This window comes from Chelonia mydas, chromosome 9, assembly GCF_015237465.2.
Source record: "Chelonia mydas isolate rCheMyd1 chromosome 9, rCheMyd1.pri.v2, whole genome shotgun sequence".
Lineage (NCBI taxonomy): Eukaryota > Metazoa > Chordata > Testudines > Cheloniidae > Chelonia > Chelonia mydas.
In genome coordinates, this window is record NC_057855.1 from 54,775,189 (window position 1) to 54,792,234 (window position 17,046).

The 17,046-nt window shown below is 46.5% G+C and overlaps 2 protein-coding genes across 5 annotated transcripts in view; one reads left to right on the forward strand and one right to left on the reverse strand.

Annotated features, from left to right (window-relative positions):
• PPP1R7 (protein phosphatase 1 regulatory subunit 7) overlaps nucleotides 1-5,205 on the reverse strand; it is a 29,588-nt gene extending 24,383 nt beyond the window's left edge. Inside the window, exons 1-2 of one of the 2 annotated variants that reach the window (XM_037909322.2) lie at nucleotides 5,056-5,205; nucleotides 3,394-3,516 (exon numbers count right to left, since the gene is read on the reverse strand). In XM_037909322.2, the coding sequence (XP_037765250.1) occupies nucleotides 3,394-3,516; nucleotides 5,056-5,101 (169 nt within the window). In that variant the 5' untranslated portion in view covers nucleotides 5,102-5,205. The remainder of the gene's footprint in view (nucleotides 1-3,393; nucleotides 3,517-5,055) is intronic. The other variant, XM_007067366.3, reaches the window with a different exon arrangement.
• LOC102947701 (high density lipoprotein binding protein) overlaps nucleotides 1-10,693 on the forward strand; it is a 170,525-nt gene extending 159,832 nt beyond the window's left edge. For all 3 annotated transcript variants that reach the window (XM_043522463.1, XM_043522462.1, XM_043522464.1), the window contains exons 28-29: nucleotides 319-383; nucleotides 10,315-10,693. In XM_043522463.1, the coding sequence (XP_043378398.1) occupies nucleotides 319-383; nucleotides 10,315-10,414 (165 nt within the window). In that variant the 3' untranslated portion in view covers nucleotides 10,415-10,693. The remainder of the gene's footprint in view (nucleotides 1-318; nucleotides 384-10,314) is intronic.
• Nucleotides 10,694-17,046: the final 6,353 nt, after the last annotated feature.

Here is a 17,046-nt window from a genome sequence, read left to right on the forward strand (position 1 = left end):
AATTCTCCAACTCTGCAGAGTTGTGCAACTTCACTGATTGCAAGGTACAAAACTCTACAGAGTCCATATGTAGGTTTTTTCTGTAAGATTGAGTTCCACATTACAAAACTACTGGTTTATGTAAGTCCACAGTACCACAGGCACTTGTAATTACAAACATAACTGCACTTTTCTTTAACTGTAAATGCATGAAAAAAATACTAGATTACTTACAACTAAGTTACTTAAAACACATATGCTATTCCTTAGAGAACTGATTGCATGTGAAATCTGAAATCTCAGCCATTTGATCTATCCATGTTTAAATTTACCTTTCAGCTGTGTAACTCAGAAACCGGTTGGCTGGATTTAACTACAAATATTTCAACCAAGGCAGAGAACAGGTATTTTTATTTTTTAACTGATAGCTTTGGATGAAAAGATGAAATCTAGATGGAAACATTAAATAAGCTCCAAATTTATACTGTCCATCCAATCTAAACCTTGTCTCCTTGTTTTGCTCTGTAATGGAAATATGCTGCTTTATATATACTGTTTATTAATTGTGTAATAAAGATGTCCAAAGAAACACAAACATAAAATCTACTCCCAGGGTACATTTAAGCTATGTCAGTTCTATATACACTCATAATGTACTGTGTTGGTAGAGAAGAATTTTATGAAGGATTGATCTGTTTGGCGTTATCAAATATGTTGATTATAAAAAGTAGGGCTTCTGATTTATGGTTTTAACCAATAAATACTGAGAAACGACTCCCGATACTACAAAAAAAAAATCAGTGTTTATCCAATTAAAATCAGAAACACACTGGAAATGGTTACTTATATCTACGGGTTTGTCTACATGTGGACTATTGGGGGTGTGATTTTTAACAAGCACTAAAGCATTGCAAGTATTATAGCAGGGATAGTCAATTATTTTTTTATCAAGGTCCAAATTTCTTGGTCAAGGTATAGTCAAAGTCCAAACTGCCACACAGCTACTCTCTCCAAACTCTCTGATTGCTTGCCAGCTCTCCGCCTGCCCTGCCAGGAGAGTAAGGTGACTTTATTTTCCTAAACTGAAAACAGGAAGCAAGGGGGCTGGCCTGAGCCACCTGGCATTGCCGCTCCTCCACACATAAACACAAAAATGTTCCTCTGTGCCCCGAATTGAGCCAAGTAGCAGAGATGGGGCAGACAGTAAGAGGAATGGGTATGGACTGGGATCTGGGCAGTAAAGCAATGTGTGACGGTGTGAGAGTACTTTTGAGTTTGGAGCCAGGAGGTGAAGCTGTTGGACTGTGATCTAGCTAGTGGTGCAATACCTTTTTAGGGGCTAGGATAGCAGAGGGGCAGGAAGGAGGCAGGAAGTGAGAGGGCCAAAGTAGACTCCAGATAGCAGCCCTGGTGAGATGTGGGGAAGCTGGGATGTGGCGGAAGCAGGTGACTGGAAATGGACTGGGAGGAAAAGAGTGGGGTAGGGGACTCGGGGGGGCGAGGGGCTGGAGAGGACTTCAGGGACTGACCCCGAAAGATGGGGGCGGGAAAAAGGAAAGGGAGGTCATAAGGCCAGGTTGGAGGCTCCAGAGACCACTCAGGGTCGGGGAGGGCAAAAGGCTGGGGTGGGGACTCCAGGAACCACTTGAGGGCGGGAGACACAAGAGTGTGGGGCCTCTGGGAACTATCTGGAGCACAAGCAGGGCTCCGCTTGCCTCCAGCTCAGCTTCAGTTTGCACACAGAGGCAACATGTAGCTGTGGCTAGTGGAGGGGGGCACAAATGAAAGTTCTGGGGGGGTCACGTACCCCCCTCTCCACCCCTGGATTTCTCAAGACACCCAAAAGCGAGGAGGCAGTACTTCCCCTGGCAGCAGGACTCTCCGGGAGCATGGTTGCTGGCTGAGCTCCTCCCCACTAGGTTAACCCATGGGGCTGCTTAGCATTCCCTGCCTTTCACCTGCAGATGCTCTGCAAAGCAGGCAGCAGTGCTGAGACTCCAGCGAAAGCAAGGGGGGGTGGGGGGGGGAAGAGAAGAGGAGGAGAGGGGAGGAGCTCAACCAGCTCCCCTGCTCCTTCCCTGCACTGCACCAACACAGGGAGAGTGCTGCCTCCTCGCTTCTGGACATACCCTCCAGGGGCATCCGGAACAATCTGGGGGAGCTGTAGCTGTAGCTCACGAAAGCTTATGCTCAAATAAATTTGTTAGTCTCTAAGGTGCCACAAGTACTCCTTTTCTTTTTGTAAAGCATCTGGCAGTCCACATTCGGACTGCAGTCCGCCTATTGACTACCCCTGCACTACAGTATGTCCTACTGTAATTAATAATGTATAATATATGTAACTCATTTCAGATATACAAAGAAAAAGCTCCCAAACCCTCCAATTTTTGGACATACATAAATTCAAAAATTGTTAAAAATAACCTGCAATAAATTAAATTAATAAACTCCTAAAAACAAAAGCCCTAATTATAAGGTGCTGAAGGTTTATGTAAATTGTACAGCAGTTCCCATATGTACTTTTTACAGTGACTAATGCAGAGATAGTATATTGGAATGGATCCTTTAAATGGGACATGGGATTTTAAACTTCCCTAATAATTTGCTATTTTGACCTAACTATACCTTTGCAAATTTTAAAGGGCAATATTAAGATTGGGTGGTTTCTATAACTAGTGATGTGTTAGTCAGAGAGGAAGGATTATATGGCACTGGAGAACTGGCTGGAACCCCTAATTTTAAAAAAAGTGTGTGTAGAATTTCTACCCAAAAAAGTGTAACTGTGTTTCTGAGCATTATCTGGACCTCACTAAAACACTTCAGCCTGTAACTCTTTCTTGACTAAGTTTTTATTGGAGAATTTCCCTCCTTTTTAAAAAAAGGAAGTCCCAAAAATTTAAATGATATTGGCATATGAGATCTGCACAAAGGGATCTGCTCGGACAGATCTTAAATAGACCGCTAAACAAGACCTACTCTCCTGCACAGCCATCAGGACAACTAAAGCCTCTAAGCAATATTACAAACAATAAAATAATAATGGTGCTAGTTTTGAGCTCAGAGGATTCCAGAGAGGAGCAAAAATAGGACTTTAAAATGAGCAATGCCTGCAACCTCTTCACAGTAAAAGTAATAATGAAGTACATCAGAAAAATCCTATTCTCTTTGATACCGTAAACTCTTTGAATATTTTAAAGTCAAACATGTTTGCAGATAAATAAAAACAAAGATACTACAAAAGACCAGCATTAAAGTGAATCTAAAAAAGATAGATCCATAGAGCAGATGTAATTAATTAACTAAAATATAATACATGATCAGAGTAACTGCAAAATTGGGAATGGTACAAACATTTTATTACACATGGCATTAAGAAGTCCATCCTTAAAATGATGATTAGGGTCGAATAGGTACCTGTTAAATTCTCCCCATTCTGCTCATCTCTCAGGCTCTGCTGACTGAGGTCTGTTACTATGCAACCTGCTTGCTTCTTCCCCTCTTCATCTCCTGACTCTTCTGACTCTACCCGCCTGTCAACTGTGCAAGATACATAACAGCAGGGTTAGGCTACTTTCAGAAAACAGTAGCAGCAAGCACATACAATAACCAAGAGTCACATAAACCTCTATGAGGTTAGTAGAGATCCTAAAATTTACTAAATTAAAGGTTTAGTCTTAAATAAAAGTCCTCTTACCCCTTGTTTTTACTTTGATTTTTGAAGCACTTTTTCCTCCCTTCACCTCTTCCTAAACCAACAATCTGGGAAGAAGACTGGAGGAAAAAGGAAATTTCTTAGATCGATGGAATGCAAATCCAAAGATTAAGGTGATGGAATTAGAACTGTGACGTTTAAAGATAATTTACACTGGTGATACTTTACAGACCAATATCACTAATGCCAGGTACTATAGTGGTAAAGGTTTCAAACCCTGTTGCAACCCACAAGGCCACCTCACCTCCCCAGCAACAACTCATGAGATCACTTCATAATTTCATTACATGCCTTCTTCAATTCAGTGTAAAGCAAAGGCCTCTTGTGCACTGAGGTTCATCTTGCTCAAAGGTTTGGACAGAACTTTATATGACTGTGAATGACCTTAAATATGACATTATCCCATTTTAGGGGGAGAGAGTAGGGGAAAGATGATTCAATCGTAGTTACAAATAAACTGTATTTCTATAGCACCTTTCATTTGATGATCAAAAGACACTGTATAGTGATTAATTAGCCTCCCAACACTCCCCATTTTACTAATAGCTTAGGTGATTCACAAAAAGGTCAAGCAACTTCACCAAGAACACCCAGACCCAGAAGTGCAGTAAGACCCAGTCCCCTTGCAAATCCCATATTTTAACCACTACACTATGCTTATCTCCAGTCCGCAAGTGCAGGATCCCAAAATCCTTAACAAGCTTAGCCCTAACTCCTCCCAGTAGGAAACTAACACAAAGTACAGCTTCAAACCCCATCCCTCAAGCCTGCTTCGGAATCGCTCTTCCGTTCGGCATCCCAGCCGTTCCCTTCTTGCCAGTCCACAGCTCTGCCTAGCCCCAGCTGCCCCCCGCTGCCAGCACCCCGGCAACAAGCCCTCTGCTCTCCGGGCACCATCACCCCAGGCAGACCCTGCCCCTCCAGCCAGCAGCCCCCTCCTTTCCCGCAGGCCCAACCCTGCTACCTCTCCCCTTGCCTAGCCGGGGTCGCTCCGCTTCGGGCCCGGGACTTCGGCCCAGCCCGACCGCACCCGGCAGGGAAGCTGGCCTGATACCCCAAGCATCGCCCCAGACCCCGGCTCCCCCCGCCATTCCCAGCCCGGGCTGTCACCTCAGACACGGTCGCGCCGCTGCACAGGGCCGGCCCGAGTCCCCGGCCCTCAGCTGCCTCCTTCCCCTCAGGACCCGCTCGCCCCACGGGCCTCCCCCCAGTGGCCCCCAGCCCTCGCCCCCTTTCGCTGGCTGCCCCGGGGGCCCAGCCCCGTCTACCCCCGACCGCAGGGCTGGCGTCCCCGGCTGCTGCGAACGGGCGGGACCAGGGGCTCGGGCTCGGATCAGCTCCCCCAGACACGGCCGGGCTCTCACCCTCCATCATCTCCTGCAGCGGCCCTTCTCCTCTCTCCTCCGCCATGTCGCTTTTCCTGACCCCCACCCACTCCCCGTCGCAGCAACGGACACAACCAATCAGCGGTGTGAGCGGGGCAAGGATTTCCGCCAATCAGCTCAACTGCTGTTTTCGCAGAGGCCTCCTAGGACCCCAGGCGCATGTGTATAGTTTCCGCAGCCTCATGGGAGATGTAGTTCTCCGCTGGCTAGATTATGGAGACCCTGACAAGGGTGCTGAGAGGTGGAGATGGTGTCCACCCACACTGCTTCATTGGCGGCGGCAGCAGCCTCAGCGCTAGCACTGCTGCAAGGTTCCGGCGGCTGCTTCTTCTGCCATTTGGCATATTAAAAAGAGATCAAAAGAATCTGACAAGAAAAATGTTGAGGCCAAATGGTGCATCAATTTACATCTTGTGCAGCTCCCTACTTTGCACGTTGATCAGTGGTGCTTTGCCTGAGGGCAAATGGTCTATTGATCCTTTGACCTAGTGGGCTAATTGATCTCTATTTCTGATTTTAAAGGTTTGTTTTATTTTACTCTATGGTGCTTATCTGATGGTTGTTAGGCAACTGGTAAATGTATTTAAATCTTGATGCTGCTTTACTACACATCTATAAGATCCAGCGTTTCCTTTGCACTTGTATGGCTCTTATTTATCATCCTAGTGATTAGGAGCCATAGTCATGGACCAGTGTACCGGGTTCTGTACAAACACAGAACAAAAGACAGTCCCTGCCCCGAAGAACTTACACTGGTAAACTTCATCATCTTGAATTTCAACTACAGCAACCTTCTCTCTGGCTTTAATAGATGCTATATCGTCCCACTTACATCCATTCATAATGATGCTGCAAAGACCATATTCACACATGCCATCTTACACCCCCGCCCTCCTCCTTGCATCCCTCCACTGGCTCCCATTTCTCCATTAGGTTAAACATACACTACTTGTCTTCACTTTTAAGGCCCTTCGTAGAGTATCTCCATTCTACATATGATCTCTTAAATGCTATTGTAATGTCAACCCTTGCCTCTCCTCTGGCAATGATGCCAACTTTAGAATCATAGAATATCAGGGTTGGAAGGGACCTCAGGAGGTCATCTAGTCCAACCTCCTGCTCAAAGCAGGACCAAACACCAATTTTTGCCCCAGATCCCTAAATGGTCACCTCAAGGATTGAACTCACAACCTTGGGTTTAGCAGGCCAATGCTCACACCACTGAGCTATCTCTCCCCCTCTCATTGTCCAGTTGTCACAACCTTGCCACACCTCGGTTTCCTTATTTAAAATGGAGATTTTAATATTTACTCAGTGTACTGGAGTGATATGAGACTGACTTGGAAGGAAGTCATTACAGAAGTGTGAAGATTTGCTTATTGTGAAAATCTCCTTATACTGACTGATTTTCTAGCTATATAATTTGATATCACACAAATTTTAATAATTCCACAAGTGCACTTCTACATGTATGCCACTGTGGTAACAGTATATGCAAATTATGCAAATCTGAATTTATTCTATCTAGAGGGGGGGATGAAGACCAAATACAACGTAAAACAGCTTGTTAAACACAAGGGTAGGATACATGTAGGATATTGCTTAGAACTAAGGGCTTGGCTACACTTGCGAGTTAGAGCGCATTAAAGCAGCCCTGGGCGCCCTAACTCATGATGTGTCCACACTGGCAAGGTGTGTAGAGTGCCCAGACTCTGCAGCTGGAGCGCTCCTGGTAATCCACCTCTACGAAAAGCATAACGCTTGCTGCGCCCCACCTGAGGCGCCGCGGCTCCAATGTGGACGCCCTGGTCTACTAATGCACTCTGATCAGCCTCCAAAAGTGTCCCACAATGCCTATTCTAGCCACTCTGGTCATCACTTTGAACTCTAGTGCCCTGCCCTTAGGTGACCAACCATCAGACCCACCCTTTAAATTCTCTGGGAATTTTGAAAATCCCCTTCCTGTTTGCTCAGCGAGGCGTGGAGTGCTCTCAGCGAATCTCTCCAGGTGACCATACCTCCACACGCCAGGTGATCCCCGGTATGGAGCAATGGCAAGGTCCTGGACCTCATCAGTGTTTGGGTGGAGGAAGCTGTCCAGTCCCAGCTGCGCTCCAGCCGTACGAATTACGATACCTTATGGCAGATATCAAGGGACATGATGGAAAGGGGCCATGACCGGGATGCACTGCAGTGCAGGGTTAAAGTGAAGGAGCTGCGGAATGCCTATCGCAAAGTGCGCAAGGCAAACTGCCGCTCCAGTGCTGCCCCCGCAACCTGCTGTTTCTACAAAGAGCTGGAAGCAATACTTGGGGGTGACCCCACCTCCACTCCTTAGACCACCATGGACACTTCAGAGCCCAGTTCAACAAGGCAGAAGGAGGAGGAAAGCGGGAGCAAGGGTGCTGAAGAGAAGGGAGACAGCCCAGCATCCCTAGATGCATGCAGGAGCTGTTTTCAAGCCAGAAGGAAGGTAGCCAGCTGCAATGGACAGTGCTTGGGAAAGATCAAATACTGGAGGAGGTGCCTGGTAGGCAGTTTTTATTTTGGGAAGGAAGTTGTTTGGTGCAGGCTCATGGGGCGAGGAGGGTTAGGGCTGCATGCATGCCTAGATGCGGAATAGGGTGTTGATGTGCTCTCTCATATCTCAGTAATCGGCCTCAGTGATCTCTTCAAAGGTCTCATGCAGAAGGTGGGCAATGCGCTTGTGCAGGTTCCTTGGCAGAGCTACTGTGCTCCTTGTCCCAGTAAGGCTAACAAGTTAAAGAAGTATGGGCCGGATGAATGGACTATAAGGTGGATAGAAAGCCGGCTACATTGTCGGACTCAATGGGTAGTGATCAATGGCTCCATGTCTAGCTGGCAGCCGGTATCAAGCGGAGTGCCCCAAGGGTCGGTCCTGGGGCCGCTTTTGTTCAATATCTTCATTAATGATCTGGAGGATGGCGTGGATTGCACCCTCAGCAAGTTTGCAGATGACACTAAACTGGGAGGAGAGGTAGATATGCTGTGTTAAGATATAGATATTCAGGCCTGTCTGTAAAGGCCTATACGCTAAGAATTTAGGTGTATTCTTATCACTTAGCTAGTTCTAGAGGTATAAAAGAAAGAATCAAAATCAGTCTGCCGGTGTAAGGGACTTCTCTTACTGTGACAGTCTGAGGCCCTGTTCTTAGGCTAAGGCCTTTGGCTAAGCAACAGAGGCAGCCATAAGCTGCGAAGTGACTGGTCACATCCTCACATTCCAAACTAGTCACATTGAAATAAGGTGCTATTGAGCTGTTAGGAATACAATCCTGTCCTGATAATGCCTATTACCTCCAGAGAAAGGGAAGTGCCTAGAAGATGTAAAAGGAAACTTAGTTTGATAGCATCCTGTCTGGCAAGAACTCACTTATCAATAGCTGGGATGTGAAATCCTCACTTCTGTTTTTTTTTTGTCACTATAGTTCCCACTTTGCTATTGTTTGTCTGTATAATCTCTGTCTGGTTCTGTGATTGTTCCTGTCTGCTGTATAATTAATTTTGCTGGGTGTAAACTAATTAAGGTGGTGGGATATAATTGGTTAAATAATCATGTTACAATATGTTAGGATTGGTTAGTTAAATTTCAGGAAAATGATTGGTTAAGGTATAACTAAGCAGAACTCAAGTTTTACTATATAGTCTGCAGTCAATCAGGAAGTGGGTGGATGTGTGGGGGGGAAATGGGAACAGGGAATGGGGGTGGGGAAATTGGAATCATGTCTAGCTAAAGGGGAAAATGGGAACAGGGACACAGGTAAGCCTCTGTGGTGTTAGAGCTAGGAGGGGGACACTAATGAAGGAAACTGGAATCATGCTTGCTGGAAGTTCACCCCAATAAACATCGAATTGTTTGCACCTTCGGACTTCGGGTATTGTTGCTCTCTGTTCATGCGAGAAGGATCAGGTAAGTGGGTGAAGGAATAAGCCCCCTAACATGCTGGAGGGTAGAGATAGGATACAGAGGGACCTAGACAAATTAGAGGATTGGGCCAAAAGAAATCTGATGAGGTTCAACAAGGACAAGTGCAGAGTCCTGCATTTAGGATGGAATAATCCCTACAGACTAGGGACCAAATGGCTAGGCAGCAGTTCTGCAGAAAAGGACCTAGGGATTACAGTGGACGAGAAGCTGGATATGAGTCAACAGCGTGCCCTTGTTGCCAAGAAGGCTAACGGCATTTTGGGCTGTATAAGTAGGGGCATTGCCAGCAGATCGAGGGACGTGATTGTTCCCCTCTATTCGACATTGGTGAGGCCTCATCTGGAGTACTGTGTCCAGTTTTGGCCCCACACTACAAGAAGGATGTGTAAAAATTGGAAAGCGTTCAGCGGAGGGCAACAAAAATGATTAGGGGACTGGAACACATGACTTATGAGGAGAGGCTGAGGGAACTGGGATTGTTTAGTCTTGTGGAAGAGAAGAAGGAGGGGGGATTTGATAGCTGCTTTCAACTACCTGAAAGGGGGTTCCAAAGAGGATGGATCTAGGCTGTTCTCAGTGGTAGCAGATGACAGAATGAGGAGTAATGGTCTCAAGTTGCAGCAGGGGCGGTTTAGGTTGGATATTAGGAAAAACTTTTTCACTAGGAGGGTGGTGAAGCACTGGAATGCATTACCTAGGGAGGTGGTGGAATCTCCTTTCTTAGAAGTTTTTAAGGTCAGGCTTGGCAAAGCCCTGGCTGGGATGATTTAGTTGGGGATTGGTTTAGCAGGGGGTTGGACTAGATGACCTCCTGAGGTCCCTTCCAACCCTGATATTCTATGATTCTATGTCCGCGCCACTGTGCCATGACAGGCGGGGGGACCATTGCTGCACACAGGCAAGCTACATATGGGCCAGGGCAGAAGCTGTATTGTAGTAGAAGACCCTCCGTTGCTTCCCAGGTCACCCTCAGCAGCGAGATATCTTCCAGGATGAACTCATCCTGTGGAAAATGTGGGGACAGTGTTCAGTAAGGGGGCCCCCTGCAGCTGTTGGCTGTCCCCAAGGCACAGAACCCCAGAGGACAGTACAGCCGTGAAACAATCAGTCCCTCTTGTCCCTGTGCTTACTCACCATTTTGGGGCTCCTGTGGGTTAGGTGCGCTTGCTTTGGGATGGGTAATTTCTGCTATTGTATACACTGTGCTTGTCTTTAAGTACAGCCGAATCATTGCTCTGTCTGGTGTGAACAATGCTGCCTCTATTAAGTGTTGCATTTTGGCTTTACAGATGCAGCCTTGAGATCCAAGCCATCCTTGTTATCAACCGTCGAAAGACTCCAAAGAATCAGGAAACATCCACGAAGAAGCAAAGAGGACATGCTGCATGAAGTCATGCAGCAGTCCCTTAATGAAAATCAAAAAGTGCAGGAGTGGCGGGAGAGGGAAAGGAGGGTCTGCCAGCAGAATGCGGATTGCCAGCACCAAAGCACGGAGTGGCTGCTAAGCATCATGCAGCACCAAGCGGACTCGATACAGGCGCTCGTAGCAATGCAGGCGGAGCACTTCCACGCCCATCTCCCCCTGCAGCCCTTGTCTCAAAACTCTTTCCCTTGTGCCCCCATGTCATTGCCAACTCACTTTCCCCAACATCCGGGTACTTATCACCACCAGCTGCCTCCAACACATGTAGCTTCACCACCCAGCCCTGCAAACTATGACTCTTACCCACTGCACTCAACCCCCATCACCATGCATTTTAGCCAGCCTGAAGTGCAACACTCATTGTACGGCACTCCAGACAGGAAGGCTGAGTATGATAACAGGACATATGCAAATCTGTGATTGTCCCGTTCCCCACCGCACCCCACCCCCTTCCCTCGTCCCACACAGCACAGATGTGTCATGCCCTTTCTGTTTCCCAAGCAGTTGTGTTTCTTTTCAATAAATGAATCTTTTGCCTTTGAAAACATTCTTTATTATTGCATTAAGTAAAAGATACTGTAGCCCAGGAAAGCGAAAGTCAGTGCATCATACGTAGCAAATGAAGATTTCTACTAACATTGGAACCACTGCACTTCACTCTCGTGCAGGGCACCAAACATTAGTGCTGGCTTTAAGCCTCAAATTGCTCCCTCAAGGCATCCCTTATCCTTGCAGCTGGGCCCCTCTAATAGCCCTGCTCTCTGGCTGTTCAAATTCAGCCTCCAGGTGTTAAACCTCAGAAGTCCATGCCTGAGTGAATCTTTCACCCTTCCCTTCACAAATATTATGGAGGGTACAGCACACGGATATAACCATGGGGATGTTGTCATTGGCCAGGTCCAGCTTCCCATACAGACAGCGCCAGCGGCCCTTTAAACAGCCAAAAGCACACTCCACAGTCATTCCGCACCAACTCAGCCCATTGTTGAACCTCTTCTTGCTCCTGTCGAGGTCCACTGGGTTTCATGAGCCACAGCATTAAAGGGTAAGCGGGGTCTCTAAGGATCGCAATGGGCATTTCGACTTCCCCTATAGTGATCTTCCGGTCTGGGAAGAAAGTCCCATCTTGCAGCTTCCTGAACAGGCCTGTGTTCCGAGAGATGCACCTTTCCGGACCAGCCTGAGTTAATGTCAATGAAATGCCCACAATGATCCACAAGCGCCTGGAGAACCATAGAGAAATACCCCTTCCGATTTATGTACTTGGAGGCTAAGTGGGCTGGTGCCAAATCGCCCCTCCGCAGCTAGGGAAACACATTTGTGCAAAGCCAGCCACAATGTCATGCACGTTACCCAGAGTCACGGTTCTTCTGAGCAGGATGCGATTAATGGCCCTGCAAACTTGCATCGAAACAATTCCAATGGTTGACTTTCCCACTCCAACTGTCTGGAGTTGCCAGCTTCCAGATTGCAATAGTCACCCGCTTCTCCACCCGCAGGGCAGCTCTCAATCTCATGTCCTTGCGCTGCAAGCTCATCACACAATCCCATGAAAGTGGCTTTTCTCATCCGAAAGTTCTGCAGCCACTGCTCGTCATCCCAGACTGGCATGACAATGTAATCCACCACTCGGTGTTTGTTTCCTGAGCCCAAAAGCGGCATTCCACTTTGGTGAACATGTCCATGAATGTCACAAGCAATCTCATGTCGTATGCGTTATGTGAGTCAACATCATCGTCGGACTCCTCACTGTCAGTTTGTAGCTTAAGAAGTAACTCGGCTGCAATTCGTGACGTGCTGGCAAGACCCATCAGCATATTCCTCAGCAGTTCGGGATCCATTCCTGCAGACTGAAAGGGAAGACAGAGCATGCAGTACAAAAAACGTTGAAAGATGGTGCCAAATGTGGACAGAAACACAAGGACTGCTGGGATGCGAAGCGATGCATCACGGGGCATTGGGACAGGAACCAGAATACCCCGCACTCCCCCACCCCCTTCCCACAAGCCACAGCGCCAGAATGGGAAGAGGTGCTCTGTGGGATAGCTGCCCATAATGCACCGCTCCCAATGCCGCTGCAAGTGCTGCAAATGTGGCCACACCAGTGCACTTGCAGCTGACAGTGTGAACACACTGCAGCGTTTTCCCTCTTGTGGTCTCTGCGGGCTGGTTTAACTCACAGCGCTCTGCATCTGCAAGTGTAGCCATGTCCTAAGTGGGCAATTAATACCTCTGCAGTTCTAGGGCAATTGAGAGATAGTGGGCAGCAGGGTGTGTTACAAATTGTTGTAATGAGCCTCAAAATTATTGTCTCTGTTAAGTCCATGGTTTTTAATGTCTAGCACTTATGAAGTCAAGTTCCCAGGCTCAACTTTTTAACATGTGCAGCTTTCTTTTGAGGACAAGGACTGAGAAGTCAGCTATGGAGTGATCACTTTGTGAAAAGTTGTGTTAGTCTGTATCAGCAAAAACAACGAGGCGTCCTTGTGGCACCTTAGAGACTAACAAATTTATTTGGGCATAAGCTTTCGTGGGCTAAAACCCACTTCATCAGAATCATGGAGTGGAAACTACAGTAGGGAGGTATAAATACACAGCATATGACAAGGTAGGAGTTGCCTTACCAAGTGGCGGGTCAGTGCTAACGAGCCAATTCCATTAACCTGGAATTGGGCTATTCTCAACAGTTGACAAGAAGGGGTGGAAATCACTTTTGTAGTGCTAATGAGGCCAATGTAATCAAGGTGGCCCATTTCAAACAGTTAACAAGATGTATCAGCAGAGGGAAATTAGTTTTTGTAGTAACCCTACTGTAGCTCTGCCTCCCCATCCCAAGTGTGACACTGGGATGGTGTAGCTCTGCCCCTCCCCCCCCATGTGACACTGGGATGGGGTAGCTGCCCCCCACTCCCGAGTGTGACACTGGGATGGGGTAGCTGCCCGCCACCCCCGAGTGTGACACTGGGATGGGGTAGCTGCCCGCCACCCCCGAGTGTGACACTGGGATGGGGTAGCTCTGCCCCTCCCCCCCGAGTGTGACACTGGGATGGGGTAGCTCTACCCCTCCCCCCCGAGTGTGACACTGGGATGGGATAGCTCTGCCCCTCACCCCCGAGTGTGACACTGGGGTAGAGTAGCTCTGTCCCCCTATAATGATGCTGCCTCTGGCGGGACACAGCTGAGAGTATCAATTCAGGACAAATTGCTTAGAGCAGGGCAGTTACAGCCCAAAGCTGGAGGTCCTTTACTATTAAGGTTTCAGAGTAGCAGCCGTGTTAGTCTGTATCCGCAATAAGAAAAGGAGTACTTGTGGCACCTTAGAGGCTAACAAATTTATTTGAGCATAAGCTTTCGTGAACTACAGCTCACTTCATCAGATGCATGCAGTAGAAAATATAGTGGTGAGATTTTATATACATAGAGAACATGAAACAATAGGTGTTACCATACACACTGTAACGAGAGTGATCAGGGAAGGTGAGCTATTACCAGCAGGAGAGAAAAAACCCCTTTTGTAGTGATAATCAAGGTGGGCCATTTCCAGCAGTTGACAAGAACGTGTGAGGAACAGTGGGGTGGTGGGGGGAATAAACATGGGGAAATAGTATTACTTTGTGTAATGACACATCCACTCCCAGTCTTTAATCAAGCCTAAGTTAATTGTGTCCAGTTTGCAAATTAATTCCAATTCAGCAGTCTCTGGTTGGAGTCTGTTTTTGAAGTTTTTTTATTGAAGAATTGCCACTTTTAGGTCTGTAGTCAAGTGACCAAAGAGAGTGAAGTGTTCTCCGACTGGTTTTTGAATGTTATAATTCTTGACGTCTGATTTGTGTCCATTTATTCTTTTACATAGAGACTGTCCAGTTTGGCCAATGTACATGGCAGAGGGGCATTGCTGGCACATATCACATTGGTAAATGTGCATGTGAACGAGCCTCTGATAGTGTGGCTGATGTGATTAGGCCCTATGATGGTGTCCCCTGAATAGATATGTGGACACAGTTGGCAACGGGCTTTGTTGCAAGGATAGGTTCCTGGGTTAGTGGTTTTGTTGTGTGGTTGCTGGTGAGTATTTGCTTCAGATTGGGGGGCTGTCTGTAAGAAAGGACTGGCCTGTCTCCCAAGATCTGTGAGAGTGATGGGTCGTCCTTCAGGATAGGTTGTAGATCCCTGATGATGCATTGGAGAGGTTTTAGTTGGGGGCTGAAGGTGATAGCTAGTGGTGTTCTGTTATTTTCTTTGTTGGGCCTGTCCTGTAGTAGGTAACTTCTGGGTACTCTTCTGGCTCTGTCAATCTGTTTCTTCACTTCAGCAGGTGGGTACTGTAGTTGTAAGAACGCTTGCTAGAGATCTTGTGGGTGTTTGTCTCTGTCTGAGGGGTTGGAGCAAATGCGGTTGTAACGTAGAGCTTGGCTGTAGACAATGGATCGTGTGGTGTGGTCTGGATGAAAGCTGGAGGCACGTAGGTAAGCATAGCAGTCAGTAGGTTTCCGGTATAGGGTGGGGTTTATGTGACCATTGCTTATTAGCACCGTTGTGTCCAGGAAGTGAATATGTGACCATCGCTTATGTCATAAAACTAAAGGGAAGGGTAACCACCTTTCCGTATACAGTGCTATAAAATCCCTCCTGGCCAGAGGCAAAACCCTTTCACCTGGAAAGGGTTAAGAAGCTAAGATAACCTCATTGGTCATTTTGGTCAAGCGCCAGCGAGAAGACAAGATACGTTCAAATCAGGAGGGGGTGGGGGAAACAAAGGTTCATCTGTCTGTGTGATGCTTTTGCCGGGAACAGATCAGGAATGCAGTCTCAGAACTTCTGTTAGTTAATAAGTAATCTAGCTAGAAATGCGTTAGATTTCCTCTTGTTTAATGGCTGGTAAAATAAGCTCTGCTGGAGGGAATGTATACTCCTGTTTTTGTGTCTTTTTGTAACTTAAGGTTTTGCCTAGAGGGATTCTCTGTGTTTTGAATCCGATTACCCTGTAAGGTATTTACCATCCTGATTTTACAGAGGTGATTCTCTTACCTTTTCTTTAATTAAAATTCTTCTTTTAAGAACCTGATTGATTTTTCATTATTCTTGAGATCCAAGGGTTTGGGTCTGTGTTCAACTGTACAAATTGGTGAGGATTTTTATCAAGCCTTCCCCAGGAAAGGGGGTGTAGGGCTTGGGGGGATATTTTGGGGGAAGACGTCTCCAAGTAGGCTCTTTCCCTGTTCTTTGTTTAACACACTTGGTGGTGGCAGCATACGGTTCAAGGACAAAACGCAAAGTTTGTACCTTAGGGGAAGTTTTAACCTAAGCTGGTAAAAATAAGCTTAGGGGGGCTTTCATGCAGGTCCCCACATCTGTACCCTAGAGTTCAGAGTGGGGAAGGAACCTTGACAGCTTATTAGCACCGTAGTGTCCAGGAAGGCACACTATCAGAGGCTCGTTCACATGCACATCTACCAATGTGATATACGCCATCATGTGCTAGCAATGCCCCTCTGCCATGTACATTGGACAAACTGGACAGTCTCTACATAAAAGAATAAATGGACAGAAATCAGACATCAAGAATTATAACATTCAAAAACCAGTCAGAGAACACTTCAATCTCTTTCGTCACTCGATTACAGACCTAAATGTGGCAATTCTTCAACAAAAAGACTTCAGAAACAGACTCCAACGAGAGACTGCTGAATTGGAATTAATTTGAAAACTGGACACAATTAACTTAGGCTTGAATAAAGACTGGGAGTGGATGTGTCATTACGCAAAGCAAAACTATTCCCCCCCCCCACTGTTCCTCACATGTTCTTGTCAACTGCTGGAAATGGCCCACCTTGATTATCACTACAAAAGGTTTTTTTTTCTCTCCTGCTGGTAATAGCTCACCTTCCCTGATCACTCTCGTTACAGTGTGTGTGGTAACACCCATTGTTTCCATGTTCTCTGTGTATATAAAATCTCCCCACTGTATTTTCTACTGCATGCATCCGATGAAGTGAGCTGTAGCTCACGAAAGCTTATGCTCAAATAAATTTGTTAGTCTCTAAGGTGCCACAAGTACTCCTTTTCTTTTTACTAGTAACGCAAACCAAACCAGCCAAACAGAGAAGACTTTGGTTTTACCCCAGTGGCTATTCAGAAGTCATACAAGCAATTCCCTTTGACACTCCAGTTTCCCCAGTATCACCACCAGTGTCACTCGCTATGGGGACGAATGGTTATGAAAACCAATACCCCAGCAAAAGAAAAAAAAAAAAAAAAAGGTTCTCCCGATTCCAAAGGACCAAGCCCCACACCCAGGTCAATATACAAGTCAGATCTTACCTACAAATCACGCTGTTGCCAATCCTTTAGAATCTAAAATCTAAAGGTTTATTTATAAAAAGAAGGAAATATAGATGAGAGTTAGAATAGGTTAAATGGAATCATTTGCATACAGTAATGGCAAAGTTCTTGGTTTAGGCTTGTAGCAGTGATGGAATAAACTGCAGGCTCAAATCAAACCTCTGGAGTACATCCACAGCTTGGATGGGTCATTCAGTCCTTTGTGCAGAGCTTCAGTGTAGCAAAATTCCTCCAGAGGTATGAAGCAGGATTGAAG